This window comes from Eptatretus burgeri, chromosome 4 (assembly GCF_056783735.1).
Source record: "Eptatretus burgeri isolate ZD-2024b chromosome 4, Ebu_testis_v1, whole genome shotgun sequence".
Taxonomy (NCBI): Eukaryota; Metazoa; Chordata; class Myxini; order Myxiniformes; family Myxinidae; genus Eptatretus; species Eptatretus burgeri.
The window spans coordinates 133517518-133538062 of NC_140964.1; the positions used below are offsets into that span (position 1 = coordinate 133517518).

General features: G+C 46.0%; 1 protein-coding gene across 10 annotated transcripts in view; it reads right to left on the minus strand.

Annotated features, from left to right (window-relative positions):
- Positions 1 to 20545, minus strand: part of HPS3 (HPS3 biogenesis of lysosomal organelles complex 2 subunit 1) — a 120308-nt gene that overhangs the window by 29853 nt on the left and 69910 nt on the right. For 9 of the 10 annotated variants that reach the window (XR_015056805.1, XR_015056804.1, XM_085876256.1 and 6 more), the window contains 2 exons: positions 15340 to 15504; positions 9477 to 9659 (listed from right to left, as the gene is read on the minus strand). Coding sequence is in view for 8 of the 10 variants with exons in the window: in XM_085876256.1 (XP_085732382.1) it covers positions 9477 to 9659; positions 15340 to 15504 (348 nt within the window). In the remaining 2 variants the exon portion in view is untranslated. The remainder of the gene's footprint in view (positions 1 to 9476; positions 9660 to 15339; positions 15505 to 20545) is intronic. The other variant, XM_085876254.1, reaches the window with a different exon arrangement.

Below are 20545 nucleotides of genomic sequence, written 5' to 3' on the forward strand. Positions count from 1 at the left end.
AGTGAGGGCTGAACCAAGGACCAGATGGTGGAAGCTGAAGGAGGAAGACTGTTGCGTGGAATTTAGGGAGGAGGTGAGACAGGTGAGATTTTGGAAATCTGCTAACATCACTGCCCTGCATAAAAAAGGTGCAAAAACAGATCCCTGTAACTACAGAGCAATCAGCCTTCTCCCAATCATCAGCAAGGTTATGGAATCCATCATCGCTTCAGACATGAAATCCTTCCTCTTCTCCAATGGCTTCATTTCCAATCATCAATTTGGTTTCAGACCAGGTCACTCTACCCTGGATATGCTGCTTCTGCTCTCCCATCAATGGATGGAGGTCCTCAATGCCAGACAGGAAATCCGAGCCGTATCCCTGGACATATCATGTGCTTTTGACACAGTCTGGCACCCTGCCCTACTCACCAAACTCTCTTCCCATGGTATTCAAGGCCATCTCCACTCATGGCTCGCAGACTTCCTCTCCTGTCGCAGTCAACGTGTGGCCCTAAATGGAGTTCTTTCATCCCCTCTTCCTGTGCAGGCTGGAGTTCCTCAAGGTAGCGTTCTGGGCCCTGTTCTTTTTCTGGTTTTCATCAATGATCTCTCGGACTCTCTGGAAAATCCTCTATTTCTCTTTGCCGACGACTCCACCCTCTGCCGTACCATCTGTCATCCCTCAGACCGGCAAGCAGCAGCTTCTTCACTCACTGCAGATCTGGATAAAATCACAAACTGGTCCAACACGTGGAACATGTCTTTCAATCCAGACAAATCTCACACTCTCACTATGTCTCTTCGAAAGGACCGTTTAGAAACCCCCCCCCCCATCCACTTTCTCAACAATCCTCTGGAAGAAGTCTTTTCTTTCAAGCTTCTCGGTCTCACTATCTGCCATGACCTTTCCTGGGAAAGTCACATTTCCAACCTCGCCTCAAAAGCCAGTCGCCGACTGGGAATCCTCCGTCGTGCTCAGTCCTTCCTCGGCCCTCTTGAGCTCCTGACCACTTACAAAGCTTTTGTCCGTAGCCTGATGGAGTACTGCTCTCCCCTCTGGGCTGGTGCTCCTGCCTCCCACCTTTCTCGACTTCACGTTGTCGAAACCAGGGCATTTAAGATCATCGGCATCTCCCGCAATGAAGCTGAGTCTTTGGGCCTCTCACTCAATCACCGCAGGTTGGTCGGTGGTCTTTCTGTCTTCTACCGACTCCTCTCCAGCCTTGCCCCCCCCGCTCTCTCTGCGATTTGTCCCCACCACATTTCCACAGGGCGCTCAAGGTCCGCCAACAACCCCCTTCTGGTAAAACTACCAAAATCACGAATCACTGCTCATCTTCACTCTTTCATTCCTCTTTTTTCCCGCCTTTGGAATAAACTTCCTCACTCTATTCTTTCCCATTCTTCCCTCCAGGCTTTCAAAACAGCTGTTCACCACCACCTCTTTTCTTCCCCCATCCAAATCCTCGATCTTTTCTACCCCCGATAATCCACCCAAGCCCACTTCCTTCAATTCCCCTGCTTTCCTTTCTGAAAGTCCCTGAAATGTCCATCTTCTCTTCGCCATGTTCCCCGTCCCATCCCCATCCCTCTCCCTTCCACAGTTCACCTAATGTGTCTGTTCCCCAGTGTTTTGTCCCTCCCACTCCTGCCCCTCTCGTCTCATGCCTCCTTGCTGTGAGTTGTGTGTTCGCTCTCATACGAGCCTCGACAAAGGTATACAAAAAATAAAAAAAGGTGTTGGATGGTGGTAAAGATGGGTGGGATGATTGGGCAACTACAGCAGAAGTTGTGAGGGAGATCGCTTGGAAGGTACTTGGTGTGACATCTGGACAGAGGAAGGAAGATAAGGAGACTTGGTGGTGGAACGAAGAAGTACAGGAAAGTATAAGGAAGAAGGGGTTGGCGAAAAAGAAGTGGGATAGCCAGAGATGAAGAAAGTAGGTAGGAGTACAAGGAGTGGCGGCGCAAGGCAAAGAGAGAGGTGGCAAAGGCCAAGGAAAAGGCATATGACGAGCTGTATGAGAAGTTGGATACAAAAGAAGGGGAAAAGGATTTATACCGATTGGCAAGACAGAGGGACCGAGCTGGGAAGGATGTGCTGCAGGTTAGGGTGATAAAGGATGCAAATGGGAATGTGCTGACGAGCGAGGAGAGTGTGTTGAGAAGGTGGATGGAGTACTTTGAGGAGCTGATGAATGAAGAAAATGAGAGAGAGAGAAGGTTGGAAGAGGTGGAGATAGTGAATCTGGAAGTGGGGTGGATCAGTCAGGATGAAATAAGGACTGCTATGAAGAAGATGAAAAGTGGAAAGGCGGTTGGCCCAGATGGTATACCAGTGGAGGCATGGAAGTGCTTTGGAGAGATGGCAGTGGGGTTGTTAACCAGATTGTTTAATAAAGTCTTGGAAAGTGAGAGGATGCTGGAGGAGTGGAGATTAAGTGTGCTGGTTCCGATTTTCAAGAATAAGGGTGATGTGCAGAGCTGTGGAAATTACAGAGGGATAAAGTTGTTAAGCCACACCATGAAGTTGTGGGAAAGAGTAGTGGAAGCTCGGTTGAGAGGAGAGGTGATGATCTGTGAGCAGCAATATGGGTTTATGCCAGGAAAGAGCACCACTGATGCAATGTTTGCTTTGAGAATGTTGATGGAGAAGTATAGGGAAGGCCAGAAGGAGTTACATTGTGTGTTTGTGGATTTAGAGAAAGCTTATGATAGGGTGCCAAGAGAGGAGTTGTGGTATTGTATGAGGAAGTCGGGAGTGGTGGAGAAGTATGTGAGGATCGTGCAGGATATGTATGAGGACAGTGTGACAGCGGTGAGGTGTGCGGTAGGAATGACGGACCGGTTTGCGGTAAAAGTGGGATTGCACCAAGGATCGACTCTGAGCCCTTTTTTGTTTGCAATGGTGATGGACAGGTTTACGGACGAGATCAGACTGGAGTCCCCAGGGACTATGATGTTCGCGGATGACATTGTGATCTGTAGTGAGAGTAGGGAGCAGGCTGAGGCGAGCCTCGAGAGGTGGAGGTACGCACTGGAGAGAAGGGGAATGTTAGTCAGTAGGAGTAAGACGGAGTACATGTGCGTAAATGAGAGGGAGGGTGGTGGTATGGTGCGGTTGCAAGGAGTTGAGGTGGGGAAGGTGGATTGGTTTAAATACTTGAGATCAACTGTCCAAAGTAACGGAGAGTGTGGGAGAGAAGTGAAAAAGAGAGTGCAGGCAGGATGGAGTGGGTGGAGAAGAGTTTCAGGAGTGATTTGTGACAGAAGGGTAGCTGCAAGAGTGAAGGGGAAAGTATACAAGACGGTAGTGAGACCAGCTATGTTGTATGGTTTGGAGGCGGTGGCGCGAACAAAAAGTCAGGAAGCGGAGATGGAAGTGGCAGAGTTAAAGATGCTGCGATTCTCGTTGGGAGTGACGAGGATGGATAGGATAAGAAATGAGTATATTAGAGGGACAGCGCTGGTAGGACGGTTTGGAGACAAAGTGAGAGAGGTGAGATTGAGATGGTTTGGACATGTGCGCAGGAGGGAAGTGGAGTATATCGGGAGAAGGATGCTGAGGATGGAGCCACCAGGTAGGAGGAGAAGAGGAAGGCCAAAGAAGAGGTTAATGGATGCAGTGAGGGTGGTTATTTGGGTGGTTGGAGTGTCAATGGAAGATGTGGAGGATAAAGCAAAATGGAGACGGATGGTCCGCTGTGGCGACCCCTCACGGGAGGAAGAGGAAGAAGAGGAAGAGGAAGAGGAAGAAGAGGAAGAGGAAGAGGAAGAGGAAGAAGAGGAAGAGGAAGAGGAAGAAGAGGAAGAGGAAGAAGATATACATACATCCACACAAATATGTATATATATATATATACTTGCGATACCCGTGCACATGCACAGGATAGCAGTCCAAAAAACTGGTCGCAAACAACAGACCGTACATGGGGAATGACAAAAATACGCATTGTGCAAAATGCAAGTGGAACTTTGCAACGCCAAGACTTCCCAAACATTGTCGGCATGTCCGCTGAGTTACACAGCAAACTTTTTTTTTTTTTTTGTATACCTTGTCGAGGCTCGTATGAGAGTTAACACACAACTCACAGCAAGGGGGCATGAGACAAGAGGGGCGGGAGTGGAAGGGACAAAACAGTGGGGAACAGACACATTAGGTGAACTGTGGAAGGGACAGGGATGGGGATGGGACGGGGAACATGGCGAAGAGAAGATGGACATTTCAGGGACTTTCAGAAAGGAAAGCAGGAGAAATGAAGGAAGTGGGCTTGGGTGGATTATCGGGGGTAGAAAAGATCGAGGATTTGGATGGGGGATGATAAGAGGTGGTGGTGAACAGCTGTTTTGAAAGCCTGGAGGGAAGAATGGGAAAGAATAGAGTGAGGAAGTTTATTCCAAAGGCGGAAAAAAAGAGGAATGAAAGATTGAAGATGAGCAGTGATTCGTGATTTTGGTAGTTTTACCAGAAGGGGGTTGTTGGCAGACCTTGAGCGCCCTGTGGAAATGTGGTGGGGACAAATCGCAGAGAGAGCGGGGGGGGGGGGCAAGGCTGGAGAGGAGTCGGTAGAAGACAGAAAGACCACCGACCAACCTGCGGTGATTGAGTGAGAGGCCCAAAGACTCAGCTTCATTGCGGGAGATGCCGATGATCTTAAATAACCTGGTTTCTACAGTGTGAAGCCGAGAAAGGTGGGAGGCAGGAGCACCAGCCCAGAGGGGAGAGCAGTACTCCATCAGGCTCCGGACAAAAGCTTTGTAAGTGGTCAGGAGCTCAAGAGGGCCGAGGAAGGACTTTGCACGACGGAGGATTCCCAGTCGGCGACTGGCTTTTGAGGCGAGGTTGGAAATGTGACTTTCCCAGGAAAGGTCATGGCAGATAGTGAGACCCAGAAACTTGAAAGAAAAGACTTCTTCCAGAGGATTGTTGAGAAAGTGGATGGGGGGGTTTCTAAACGGTCCTTTCAAAGAGACATCGTGAGAGTGTGAGATTTGTCCGGATTGAAAGACATGTTCCACGTGTTGGACCAGTGTGTGATTTTATCCAGATCTGCAGTGAGCGAAGAAGCTGCTGCTTGCCGGTCTGAGGGATGACCGATGGTACGTCAGAGGGTGGTCATCAGCAAAGCGATATAGAGGATTTTCCAGAGAGTCAGAGAGATCATTGATGAAAACCAGAAAAAAGAACGGGGCCCAGAACGCTACCTTGAGGAACTCCAGCCTGCACAGGAAGAGGGGATGAAAGAACTCCATTTCGGGCCACATGTTGACTGCGACAGGAGAGGAAGTCTGCGAGCCATGAGTGGAGATGGCCTTGAATACCATGGGAAGAGAGTTTGGTGAGTAGGGCAGGGTGCCAGACTGTGTCAAAAGCACGTGATATGTCCAGGGATACGGCTCGGATTTCCTGTCTGGCATCGAGGACCTCCATCCATTGTTGGGAGAGCAGAAGCAGCATATCCAGGGTAGAGTGACCTGGTCTGAAACCAAATTGATCATTGGAAATCAAGCCATTGGAGAAGAGGAAGGATTTCATGTCTGAAGCGATGATGGATTCCATCACCTTGCTGATGATTGGGAGAAGGCTGATTGGTCTGTAGTTGCAGGGATCTGTTTTTGCACCTTTTTAATGCAGGGCAGTGATGTTAGCAGATTTCCAAGCAGATGGCAGATGACCTTGGGCAAATGAGAGGGTGAATAGAACCGAGAGAGGGTGAGCAAGAGCAGAAGAGCAGGCTTTGAGGACACGTGGGCTGATGCCGTCTGGACCGGTTGCAGAATCTGACTCGAGGTTTGAAAGCAAGCTCTCCACCTTGTCAGGAGAAAAGGACACAGAGTCCAGGGACAGTTGGGTGCGACTGGGTAGAGTGGGTAGAGAAAGTGATGGGTTTAGGACACAAGATTTAGCTGCAAACACCGAGTTTAGACATTCAGCTTTATCACGTGTGGAATCAGCAGTGCGGACATTTGAGGTAAGGGAGGGGATAGAGGGGGAACATACACCAGAAACAGATTTGATTAAACGCCACCAGGATTTTGAGGAGGGAGAGAGGTTTGAGAGTTCAGACTTGAGATGAGAAAGATGTTGTTTTCTGGCTCTCCTGAGGGTAGATACCCACTTGTTCCGAGCTTTGTGGAAGGAACTGAGATTGCCCTCAGTTGGGTTTGCTTTCCATGAAGCAAAGGCAAGTTGTTTCAGGACAACTGCCTCGCCACAAGCTTCAGTAAACCAAGTGCGGGAGGAAGGGTAGGACAACTGAACACGAGAGGGGATAAATCTGTGCATGAGGGAGAGCAAGTTTTTTTGAAAGAATTCCCAGGATGAGTTGATGTTTGAGAAAGTAGTGATAGGAGACCAGTCTGTAAGTTTGATGGCTGTTCGGAGACCCTGCCAGTCGGCTTGAGTGAAATGCCAGACTCGACGGCGGTGAGGTGGTTCTCTGATAATAGCCAGAGAGATGTCCACTTGGACAAGGACATGGTCAGAAGAACCAATTGGAGCGAAGAAAGAGCAGCAGATATTGTCAGGGAAATTTGTCAAAATCAGATCCAGAAGAGATGGAGTACCATTGGTTGAGATCCGGGTCGGGAAGTTGACCGATTGAGTCAGTCCTAATGAGTCGCAGAAAGCTTTTGCTGAGGTGCCATGACAGGTGAGAGAGGTACCCACACCTAGCCAACTGGCATGATGACAATTGAAGTCACCACATATGAGGAAGAGAGAGTTTGGATGAGAAGATAGAAGATGGTCCATGTTTTCGGATAGTGAGGTGTAGATGGAGTCATCACTGTTCGGTGGACGGTACAGTACACACATAAACATGAGGTGGGAGTTGAGGGGAAGCCGAAGCCAGAGGTATTCCTGGGGGTGTGGGGGAGTGAGAGCAGTGCATGGAGAGTGAGGAATAGAGTCTTTGATGAAGAGAGCAACACCTCCACCAGGACGAGGCTCAGGTCTGTCATACCGAAAGAGGGACTAACCGGGGAGAGATACTTGGGAGTCAGACGCGTCTTGGGAGAGGAAAGTTTCTGTTAGGCAGATTATGTCTGGTTTGTCAGTGGCAACCTGTATGGAAAGATCTGAAAGGTTTGAGCGAAGGCCTGGGATATTTGAGGTCCACACTTTTAATGAGGAGGTAGGGGAGGAGGCTTTGGGTGCAGGAGGTGGAGGGGGAGGGGGAGGGTAGGACAAGGGACGAGGGGGGGAGGTAAGGAGGGTTGTTGAAAGAGTGTGGGGTATTGCAGAATAGCTAGGGGAGGGGGCTGAATGAGGAGGAGAAAAGGCTCTGTGGTGCTGGGGAAGAGGGGGGACAAGAGACAAGGAAGAAGGCAGTTGAGGATTTGAGGAGGAGTGAAGAGATGGAGGTGAGAGGGCAGTGGAGGGAGGCAGCTTGGTGGATGAGAGGGAGGGCAACTTTGAGAAGGATGAGTGAGGGGGATGAAAGTTGGGAGAAAGGTGAGGGGGGAATTTTTGAGAGAGGTGAGAGGGAGGCTTGGAGGGAGAAGAGTGGGATGGTTGCTTTGAGAGTGAGAGTGAGGGGTGAGAGGGGTGAGGGATCAACGGCAGTGTGCCTTGGGCATACTGCAAGGCGGATTGAGCTACCGTGAGGTGGCACGTCACCTTGGCTGTTCACACCAGACGATATCGGCCCTGGTGGACAGAGACACCCTCCACAACTCTGCAGATGACAGACCTCGATCAGGGAGGCCAAGAGTCACCACTGCAAGGCAGGACAGGCAGATGGTCCGAAGTCAGATGGCTTCAGACATTGAGGACTGAGTGGGACAGAATCCAGCAGCAATCCATCTAAAGACTGGTCGACAACATGTGCCGACGATGCACTGCCTCTATCCAAAACAATTGTGGCCACACATGCCATTGAAAGGGGACTGACACTGCACCGTGTGCATTTCTGTACTGCAGAACAAACTTATGAGATGGTGTATCTTGGTCAAAAACTTGACATGTCATCAATAAAATGCCAATGTTTCAATTAGCAATTGTTGGTTTGTTTTATTTTGAACTGTTTCAATTTTATTACATTTCTAACAAGTGGTAAGTTTCTTTTGCGTTTGAGTATATATACATATCCATATACATACATATATACATACATATATATATATATATATATATATATATATATATATATATATATATACATATATATATACATATATATATATATATATATATATATATATATATATATATATATATATATATATATATATATATATATATATATATATATATATATATCCATACACATACACATACACGAGCCTGGTGTTGGCGTAGTGGTTAGGGCAGCGGCTTGGGATCCAAAAGGTCCTGAGTTCAAGCCCCGTTGGGCCACTGAATTAATACACCAGGGGGTTGACTCAGCCTGTCATTCTTCCGAGGTCGGCGAAGTGAGTACCAGTGTACTGGGCCGGTGTATACCCCGGTTAAAATAGGTGTACCATATCCCTGTGTCGTAAGAGGCGACCAGGGTTGCGTCAGGAAGGGCATGTGTGTGTGTGTGTGTGTGTGTGTGTGTGTGTGTGTGTGTGTGTGTGACAAAAAAAAATCATTAAAAAAACCCCAAAAAAACCCACCAACAACAAAAAGATAGCTCAAGCGAATGATACTGCTGAGGTTGTTTGCATTGATCAAATAATCCCAGAGTACTTCACTGAATCGGGAATTGGTTTTTTAATATTTTTTTTCGTCGCCCGATTTGAACGAAACTTCATATTGCGCGTCAATGTGAAAAAAAAAAAACGGAGAAAAGAAAGTCGAAGAAATTATTGTGCGTAATCTTCTCAACACAATTATATTTATTCATGAACACTGAAGTGTTTGATCAAAATGGCGATGTTTATTTTATGCTTAAAAATAAATTGTTCTTTGTCGATACTAAATGTTTGAGATTTTTTACTGAATAATTTGAAGAAAAAAAAAGATAGCTCCTGCGAAATCTACCGCTGAGATTGTTTGCATTGATCAAATACTCCCGAAGAGTGCATGACTGTTTTGGAAATTGATTTTTTAAATATTTTTTGTTGCCCTATTTGAACGAAACTTGAGACTGCACACCACAGGAGAATGTTGAGTAAGGTGTGCTGAAAATTTTTGCACTATCGTGTACCGTTTTGGCTGTATTTTGGGAACATACATATATACAAGATGAGAGTTTTTTGTATTATATTGAAGATATATATATATATATATATATATATATATATATATATATATATATATATATATATATATATATATATATATATATATATATATACACATAAAATATTTCAGTTTGAACATTTTTTTTTCATGTGAATTTACAAATCAAAAATCAATGCAGAAATGAATTCATATTTTGCCTAAATAAACCACAAGAAGAAACACAGAAGGAAAGAACGAGAAAGATCTTTCAAAACAAAAGAACAGATTTAATGCTGGAACATGCAAGCATTGAGAGTCATTCAATTTGAAACCCACAGCTTACAAGATCTTGTGCTGTGTGCAGTGAAGGGAAGCTGGCTGGTTTCTGCAGATGGGAGAGGTACATGTTTGCCAGCAGGGAAGTTATTAGAGAGATTGTTGCATGACTGGTGCAAATTCTCGCAAGGCTTTCCCAGAAGGCAACAAGGAGCTCATCCCTGAGGACATCTGCTACGCCGATAATACCCTGCAAAACCATGTTCAAGTAGCAATGACTAGTAATATTTCATGGTTTCGGTTAGGTAACACATACAGTTTTCATTATCGGCACAATGTTTAAGTAACGCTGCATGGTTGACAGGTTTTCGCAATTATGTGCGCTCTGCCAAACAGAGTGCTTGTGTGTGTGCGTGCGTGCGTGCATGTGCTTGAGTGCGTGCATGTGCGTGCGTGCGTGTGTGAATACACATCATAACTTTTCCACCATTTGAGCATTTATCATCAAATTCTCAACAAACCATTATTGGAAAAACCAGTGGGGATCGGCAAACTTCGTGCGCCTCACCAAAGATCGCTGCAGAGGCAGAGGCATCTTTCTCCGGGAGTGAGGGAAGGGGAGAACGGTAGGTGTGGGTTCATGGGGGTGATGGTGGATCGGGAGTTGTGGGGGAATGGGGGAATGGTGGAGGGGGGTGGTGGGGAAGGTCGACCAAATATATTTTGTACTCTGTATAAACTGAATACTCGAAATTTGAAGTCAGAACCCAACACAAATAAATTAAAAGGAACTGAGCGCAAATTTATATTTTAAATCATCAGTTCGAGCTGGCCGGCAATGATAACACATAATATCCAAAACTGGATGGAAAAGTTGAACTGCCAGTCAAATAGCGCAGACATGCCGTCAATACAGGGGACCCTCATATAACACATGTTCTGAGAACACGTTTTTGCTACAGTGTGGATTTAATTCAACAACAACCACCAACCCCACCACCATCACGTGATGTCATCTGAGTGAATCGTTCACAGGCAGCGGAGGCTTTTGCCGCGCTCCGGCTTTTGCCGCGGGTCGTTCGCGCTCCGGCATCCCGGCCGGGTCATTCCCGCTCCGGCATCCCGAGCGGTCGTTCGCGCTCCCACATCCCGAGCAAGTCATTCGCGCTCCCACATCCCGAGCGAGTCGATCGTGCTCCATCATCCTGCTCGAGTCGTTCTCGCTCCGTCATCCTGAACGAGTCGTACGTGCTCTGCCATTGTGAGCGAGTCATTTGTGCTCTGTCATTCTGAGAAAGTCGTTCTTGCTCCATCGCCCTGTGTGAATCATTTGTGCTCCATCACCCTGTGCGAGTCGTTCGTGCTCTGTAATGCTAAGCAGCCAAAACTATGGCTGCAAAGTGTGTAGCAAGTAGCACTGGAGATAATGATCACGTGAAGAAGAAATCAAGAGTCTCATTCATTGGAGGTGAAATTAAAAGTTTTAGATCGGTTTGATTGATGTGATCGCAGCATTGATATTCAGAGAGATGGGACTTCTCGTTTCTACAGTGAGAACCATTTGGGGCATTCCTGATAAAATCCGAAAGAGCGCTCAGACAACAATGAATCTCAGTGTTATCGAAACTGCAACATCTTGGCCTGATGCTATTGAGAAAATGGCGAAGAGGCTGACCATCTGGCGAAGACAGAGCATCGGAAACAAAGGAACATGCCCTTGTCTGGAATGGACATTCAAGAGAAGGCGAGGAATTTGTATGGTGATCTCACCAAAGATACCAATGATCCAAATGCCTTTTTCTGCCAGTCATGGGTGGTTCGAGCACTTCAAGAGTTTCCATGCATTCCACAATCTCAAGTTGACTGGGGAAGCTGCTGCTGCAGATCATGCTGCTGCCGAACAATTTCCAGCTGTCTTAAAATCAGTGATTGCGGAAGGAAGTTACACACCAAGCCAGGTGTTTTGTAACCTCGATGAAATGGGATTTTGTTTGAAATACATGCCCATCTCATCATCATCTTCATCTTCATCTCCATCAACTATGGCCTGGAGGCAATGACCGAGTTTCAAGGAGGTTTTCACGGTTTCACGGAGGCTGAATTGAGCGACGCAAGGCAACAGATTGTAGACATGGCCCTGCATGTGGGGATTCGAGGAGGTTGCCGAAGATGATGTTGAGTATTTGCTTCCCTCACACAGGGAGGAGCTGAGCAATGAAGATCTCCTGGTTCTGGAGGAGGAGCACATCAGAGAGGAATCGGAATCAAGTTCTGAGGAGAAAACCCTCATGCCGAAGGTCATGGATAAAGGTTTCAAATTGGTAGATGAAGCCATGGCCATCTTTGAGGAACACGATCCCGACTGCATGAGAAGCTCCTTAGTGCGGATGGAGATGGAGAATGCCATGTATTGGAACCTTTGGATCCCCCAGATCATATACTTTCACATATACATATAAACAGTGTGCAGGTCATATACATATAAACACACAGATATGTTTCATGACCTTTGGATCCTCCAGATCAAGATTCCGCCAAGTGCCACCCTGGCACCCTTGAGCATTTTTTACCAAAGCCATTAATCTGCGAATTAGCGACTAGCAATATTGGAATTGCTTGTTCACCTTATATTTTATATTTCTTTGCAGCTGGACACCAAAACTATGCCCAATATGTTCCGTACTATCTCCATTCCATGGAGAGACTGGGGGTGATGTTCTGGAGAGATTCATGAAGGGTGAGCATGTCATGCGACGCAAGAAGGGTTTCTGGAATGGCATCTGGTCTGATATGTTTATTGAGTCAACCTTCATGAACTATGGACATGGCCCCGATGGCATCACTGGATTGATAATGAAGTCCGAAACCCTCAAAAGAAGTTGACTTGCAGTTTGCAAATACGCAGCCGTATTTTGCAAGATCTCTCAGTCATGAAGGAGGGCTGAAATGTAGCAAAGGTGACAAACCATAAAATAGGAGAAGTTTTCTGGAATGTGGTTTGATGCAGCAGACAAAATGAACATCAAGGGGGAAAAAAAATGGATCGATCCTTTTGATACAAATTGATCATCCGAAGTCCATCATGAACATAGTAACCGGCGGGATTGGACCCGGCAAAGTGAACGCACATGACGCATTAAACATTGGAAGAGCACAGATGAACAAGCATGCTGACAGCTCGCTCGAGGGCTTCAACGCAACAAGTACAAAAGAGGTCATTAACCATGGCTGTATCAAGGAAGGTGCAATAGACAGATACAGCTACAGGTACAGTGGCGAGAAAGTTTATGAACCCTTTCAAATTTTCTGTATTTCTGCATAAATTTGACCTAAAATGTGATCAGATCTTCGTCTCAGTCCTAATCTAATATATTGTTGTGGTTGAGGAAATTCGCAAACCACGATTCAGGTCCTGTAGGTGAGGTATCTCTGTAAGTACATGTGTAGTTAGCCCCAAACCCGTTGTTGAGAGGGAATAAATGTGATTCATTCGGGCTGCGACCCTTTAAGATAGCCGTTTTTCTGTTCTATCTTTATTTTGAACCAACCACGCCTCAACCGCCATCACACAACAACCAACAACCGCAACTCCGCTTCACAACAACAACGCCAACAGCCACGACCTTTACCTTCACAGCACACCATCCTGCAACCATCGCATCACCGCCATTCCAAGCGTCACCGTGGCCAGGGACCACCACTTTAGACCCTCCACCACCTTCACCTCTCCTCCTTCTACCGCCATTCCCGCATCGCTTGTGGGCACCGAGCGTCAGGCTGTCCTGGACTCGTACAGGGCGCGCGCTGAGCCGCGGGTACAAAGTGCGGCCTTTCCGAGGAGAGGTCGGATCAGGAATGATACACGCCCACTTCCGATCCGTCCAATCATTAAGCGCGGGGTGATTTGGCCCCGCCTCCAGGCGCGTCAGAGTAGAATCGATATATGCAAATTCGAGGATCAGGGGAGGTTCAAGCCCACTTTTCCTCCGTCCAATGGGTGAGCATGGCTCCGGCCCCGAGCTCATCCTGATCCGAAAATTTGCATATGGGTTCTCCTGCCGTACTATACAGCGCCGAGCACGGGGCTAATTCAGTCAGTTTTGGGCTCGGGCGAGTTGGAGAGGTGTGGCAGCGGCAGAGTTTTTGGGCTCGGGTGAGTTGGAGAGGTGTGGCGGCGGCAGAGTGTGGCAGCGGGAGTTTTTGGGCTCGGGCGAGTTGGAGAGGTGTGGCGGCGGCAGAGTGTGGCAAGGGGAGTTTTTGGGCTCGGGCGAGTTGGAGAGGTGTGGCGGCGGCAGAGTGTGGCAGCGGGAGTTTTTGGGCTCGGGCGAGTTGGAGAGGTGTGGCGGCAGCAGAGTGTGGCAGCGGGAGTTTTTGGGCTCGGGCGAGTTGGAGAGGTGTGGCGGCGGTGGAGTGTGGCAGCAGCAGTCAAGACGGGTCTGGAGGAGAGTCAGTCTGTCGGGGTTCGGAGTCTGTCGGGGAGCTGCAGAGAGGGGAAGCCGGGAGCGCGGTCGAGGTCGCAGTGGAGTCGCTTGTCGCGGGACCCAAGCAAGCCAGCTATCCTCTTTCCCCAGAGCATCAACAATTCCCCCCTGTTTACCCCGCCCCCCCCCCACGCTGAGATAGTGCAGAAAGGGGGCCCCGTTCCTACCCCATTCCAAGCAGTGCCAACGAAACCCGCGGAGGAGCACGAGTTGGGGCACCGCCGCGGCATTTGCGGCTCATCACAAGACGGGTAGGCTCCACCCGGTCTCGCGCCCACAGCCCCGTCTGCCCCCTTGTCGTTGAGGGTGGCCCTTTTCTTTTGCTTTTGAGTATATGTGTTGTCGGCGACGTCTGTAAAGTAAAACTGTGTAAGTGTTGCCGTGTGCTCGCGTAGTCGGTAGTAGATCTGCATTGTTGCGTTTCTTCTTTTGCAATTGCTTTTGGTGCGTAATTGTTGTAATTGTATATGTGTGCTATCCGTGTGCCGCGGAATAAATGTGCCTCATGTTGAACTGTTTTTCCCGTTTCGCTTCGTCTTTTCTTTAATTGAATCTCCATCTTACTTCACGTAAAGGGAGATTTCACTTCACTTCACCAGAACACCGCTCGGTTATCCCGATAGTACGGAACGGGTCGCTTAAAGTGGCCCGAGTCCGGAGTCGACCTGCGGCGAGGTGCGATCGCCCGGTCTACCCTCCGTGTGGGTACTTAGGTAGGTCGAATTTGGCGAACAACCCTATCCCACGCGGGGGGCGGATTGGCACGATCGTGATGAGGCCGAAAGGCCCACCTGTGACTAGTTCCCGGCGTTAGTCCGAGAGGGTCACGACAGAATTGTCCGTCCGGTGGGCGACGTGCCGCGATTCGAGTTACGTGGCCGCTCGCACATCCAGACTAACAACAGAGGATCGGCATGATCCCAATTAATGTATAGGGATGTTTATATCTTTGCCGGTGATCTTGTGGGGGTGGGGGAGGGGAAGGGGAGGGACACAAATTATCGATGTAAATGTGTATCCTGCATCACCACCTCCAGGTGGTGGAGGGTATTACACATCTCCACAATTTACAGTGCAGTGTTCCTGTCCCCACGTTTTCCAGTGCAGCGAGGTGTTTTGAATTATAAGCAGTTTCGTTTCGTTCACCTACATAGTGCTGTGAGTTGCCGAAACACCGCCCAAATAAAGCTATGCGTCAGAAGAACGTGTTGCATGCTTGAACCAAGATCGCCCACAGGGCGGGTACTCGGCGAGTATATATAATGTGTATATACGCACATGCAATGAGCCAAGTTTTTGATTCCTTGTGGTAAGCGAGAGGGAGGGGGATGTCAATGTGAAAAATGGGAAACAATTTGGTGTTTTCATCCGATATATCCACGTACGCGTCTACACATGATAGGAAAGTCACTTGAGGTTCTGTAAATTACCTGCTGAATCAGAACTCACCTGGAGTATATCTTTGGCTACATCACAGTTAATTGAGCCCTTCTCATGCAATTCCACAAGACAGCGAACCAGGAGTTTTGGGAAGTGTATGGCCAAGTAATGGCCAAGATTGGTATGGCAGCTCAGTAGCCTTGGTTCCTCCAAAATTCCTTGAATGATTTGTTCCTGTGAGGAAGTGATTGCAGAGCATTAGCTGTTATAATTAGTTGCTCGATTAAAAGTCAGTCACCGTGTTAAGAAATGTCTCCACATGCAATTGTTTGTCCCCATATCCACAGAATGCCATTAACATCTCAAAGCACATGACGAAGCAGGAACCAGGTGAAACTCCCACAACCTGGTAGGAGAGGACACTAAAAGTACATGCTTTGTGGTCAATCCCAGGCTCTGTGGTCATGACGTCGATCCCAAACTGTCATTGCGTCCAGATATGATTATTTTATTTTCAAGGCCTTGACGGTGTTTAATTCGTGAAGGGTTAAACGAGCAACAGATTCTTTCTGGGCAATTCCTCTGAAATAAATAAGTAAACCCATTCCTTTTTTTTTTTTTTTTTTTTTCTTTTTTCTGCAAGTCATCCCAAAACAAGCCAAAAAGCCACTGGAGGTAAGAGGCGACAAGAAAGACGACCAAGGACGTACATATACTGTTCATCATGAGTTGTTTCAATAAAACAGATCCGTTATCCTGACCGATGTTGAAAAACATGGATAACACACACATGGACAGCCTGGAAGTCGACGAAACACCCATGGGTTGTGAGATTGCATATATTATAGCTGCATACTCATGTTATTTTATTATTCCAACCATTTTGACCGATTTAGTTTTTCTTTTTTAAAGGACAAAGTAAATAAATAAAACAAAAAATAATTCCATATATGCAATCACAAAGCGATCGCCAAGGGAAAGCCTCCCCCGGCCTGACCTTGGAGCGCAATCCAACGATTGCATTTTTTTTTTTCCTACCGCCATATGACCTTGACCTTCAACATTTAAGCATAGAGTGTAAATTAATAAAATGTGTCCCCATCTGCAATGTCCCTATAAAACGCAACAACATGAACATCGGACGAAAATTATTCAAGTTATGATCAAAAAAGGTGTTTTTTGTTAATCAAGTCAAAATCTGAAAAAAAGTATTTCAAGAGCACGAATCAAATATCAGATTGACAACTTCAGTGCAGCTCCGCTATAATGATGGAAGAACATCGTCAGCAAAATTGAGCGATAACAAAAAACAATTTTTAGATCCTCGTGGAGGATCTCTAATTAAATTATCGCACGGATGATACATCACCATGACGTCATATCAATTTTTATGACGTCATTTCTACTTTTTGACATTTTTTTTGTTTCACAACCCAGAGTTTTCATCGGATCTTCGTGAAACTTGTCATGGATATGCAGAAAGCCCACGCGCAGTCAGTAACCATCTCCGATTTTGGAAATTCTTCCTCGAAAAAAAAGTTGACGTCATAATATCGCCGCTAATGGAAGCTCACGTTGTTGTTCTTGTGGACTTGTTTGTTTCACAGCCTACAGTTTTCATCGAAACTTCCTGAAACTTGGCGTATATATATGTAAAAATTCCCTGCGCAGACAGTAACGATCTCCGATTTTGAAAATTCCTCCCAGAAAAAAAGTTACGATGTCAAAATATCTCCGCGAATGGAAATCGCCTAAAACATTATCTCCGATACTAGGCAAGCTTTTTGAATTCTGTTGGCGGGAATCAAAGAGGGCATAAGTAGAGATGAATTACCGCACATATGATACATCGCTATGACGTCATGTCAATTTTTATGACGTCATTCCTATTTTTGACATTTTTTTGTTTCACAACCCAGAGTTTTCAACGGATCTTCGTGAAACTTGCCATGTATATGCAGAAAGCCCACACGCAGGCGGTAACCATCTCCGATTTTGGAAATTATTCCTAGAAAAAAAGTTGACGTCATAATATCGCCGCTAATGGAAATCGCCGATTCCATTATCTCCGAAACTAGGTAAGCTGTTTGAATTTTGTTTGCGGGAATCAAGCTGGGCATTAGCACAGATAATTTATCGCAAACTTGATACATCACAATGACGTCATATTCGTTTTTATGACGTCATCATTAAGAGGACGAGGATCTCAGCTCATTTGAGCTTGTTATTTTTTTTTTTTAAACCGTTTAAAAAAAAAAAAAAAAATCAGACTGTCGTTAGAGCTTGACCTTTAACCCGGTGGAGTATGATGTAAATTAAGTGTAAATGCGCCTTGTTCTCGGCCATCCAGAGGGCAATTTCATTCTGATCGGCGAAACATTTGTCAAGTTTGGGTGAAAATGTTAAAATACCTCGAACTGGATCATGACCTTAAATGAGTTTGTTTAAAAAAAAAAAAAAAAAAAAAAAAATTTATGAACAGGAGTCAAAAACAATAAATAATTTTATGATTGGGGAATAAAACTTGTTTTTTTGGTGTTTGTAAGATGGAAATGATGTGAATGATAAAATTCGTTTACTCCGGTTTTCCCTCGAGCAGGGATCAGTGGTTAAAACGATTGTGCTATTCCTCATGCACAGACAACATAAAAAATTACAAATAGTCTCGCTACCTTTGTGGGGAGGGGGCGGGGGATGTATTTTGTGCCCGTGACCTGACCGTGGACTGGCCAAGCTGATCTCGATTCTGTAAGGTTCACACATCTATCTATCTATCGATATATATATATATATATATATATATATATATATATATATATATATATATATATATATATATATATATATATATCTCCAAAAAGCATAAGTCCAGTGAGGCAGGTTCCTCAGTAAGGGGTATACAGGGTCGTTTGCGTTTGCCATTGCCTTCTCAGAAGTCGTTGTGGCAGGAATTTGTAATTCGTTCATGGTGCCGGCAATAACTCGCATACTCTTCGCAAATGATACAGTGAGGCCTTTCACATCTTGAATAATAAATGGATTATTAGCTTTCCAGCCAAGTAAATCGATTACTTTATATCCAATGGTTCCGTTATTTGTTATTATATGACAGCCGGACCCTTGAGAATAAAGCGTGACGCACACACATGGATGGACAGATGCTTCTCCTTTTAAATATAAATGAGGATATCTGTTACATTTGTCGCAACAAGGTGCAAGTACCATACAAGTTGAAGCTTACGGCCACCAATTGCACCGACCTATTGTATTATCCTTCGAGAGATAGATAAAGAAAGAGAGAGAGAGAGAGAGAGAGTAAGAGAGATAAACAAAAAATAAAATAAAAAGCAAGAATTAGAATGAATACTGAGAAATGTGAAAAAAATAGAAAGAAATGTGAAAGAAACAAAAAGATGCCAGGAAGAAACCAGACAGATAGATTTCAGCAGTTACTCCCCAGGCTCAAACACAGCAACACTGCAACAGGTATAAGCTACCAGAGGTCCATAACAGGTACAAGCTACCAAAGAAGAGTCGTGTGACGTGCCATGCATCATTGAAAGCCAGGCCCAGGCAGCTGAAAAGGTGCGAGTCGGGTGCGAGAATGCGATCGCTTCATCAATTGATCAGAGACTCTGCCGATGGACACTTCAAACAAATGTTTAACTAACTACATGATGCTTTGAACCTTGGAGACAATCAAACGAATAAGCAAGAACAAGAAGACGTCGTGCAGAGCACGATACTTGCAAAATCCATAAAACAAATTTGACCTCAAAAATAATTGGCGGTTGAATTCAGTGACCAAATTCGCAACTCGTCTTCAAATTTCAAGTCAATCGGATGAAAATTGAGGATTTTAGAAATCCCATCTAAGTTGTTGACCTTTGGCCTATGTTGACCTTTTGACCTCAAAAACAAAAGGCTTCTTCCTTCTGAACAAACTCTACCGTGTGGTGAAGTTTCGTGAAGATCGGTTTAAAATTGCGACCTGTAGGCGGCAGACAGACATTCAGACAAACAGAGACAGAATAACAAAATCGACTGAAAACCTTCGGTTTTGCAAGTAACAAACGAAGAAACAAATCACTCACAGAGTCGGCTGCCGGCACTTCCTCACGACTACTCTTGGGTGAAGAGGAGAGAAACAGTGACGGCTAGATCCGTGACACCACAGACCCCTGTTCTTCATTGCGCGGCCTGCGAGCCATTGATGGCCTCAAGTGCGACCCCTGACGAGCGGCCGATAATACACAAATGTGAAAACACCCCCGATCATAATGCGCCAAATATGCTATCAAATTGACTCAACGGGTTCAAATGAGTGTTCCAATGCGAAGCGTAAAAGTAACACAACTACATCAGTAGATGGCAGTATGTAAACAATTATGCTTGCAGCCCAGTAACAACAACAACAACAACAAAAAGTATGTGAAGGCAGGGCCTAATAGCAGCCATTATGGAGTCTTCCAGGTGGTGGCGGCTCTCACACCGATGTCTTATCGGCAAAAGTGGCCCCCTTCTAAAAAATACTGAAGATCACTGCCATCGATCACACGACTCCAAGTGAACCTGCGCCGCACCACGGCTTTATCTGGAAAGAGATTGCTGATGTCGTTTTTTTTTTTGTTTTTTTTTTTTAGCCATGATCTTTCACCTGGTCCAATTAGAGGAAAGGTTTCTGGTGGATAGGTGATGCAAATCCTTTGAAGAAACACGACATCGAGGGTTACAAGATCGTATGACCACAGGAGAATATTAAGGGAGGAGGAGAACAGGATTGAGCATCATCTCTGTGGAATCACAAGCAATGTGCTGATGCAGTGCCCCCTGCAGGTTAGGACGGGGAATTGGTAAGGATGTCCGTGTCGACGAGCCTGCTCTTCTTCAAAACACACAGTGGGGTCTTTAACGTCCACCCGCTAATTCTACAGGAGACGGAACACACGGTTCATCACCGATCGAAGAGATGATGCACCATGTGATGCAACGTCCTTCCTGCGAAGCACCACTCCGGCACCATAGTCGGGTCAGGAATCAAATGCAGGCCAAACACGTCAAAGGTCGGAGCACTGCCTCTGTGCCGTGTTGTGGGGACACAGAGCAACTGAATCTTATGCAGAAAAAAAAAAAAACCCCAAAAACGTAAAAGCAACATTATCGAGAACATTCATTTTCGATGATAGATCAATGGAATACAAGTACGACAACCACATTTCACGCACAATTCCATGCTTTATGCTTATATGCAACAACATACTCTTTGGTGCTGCAC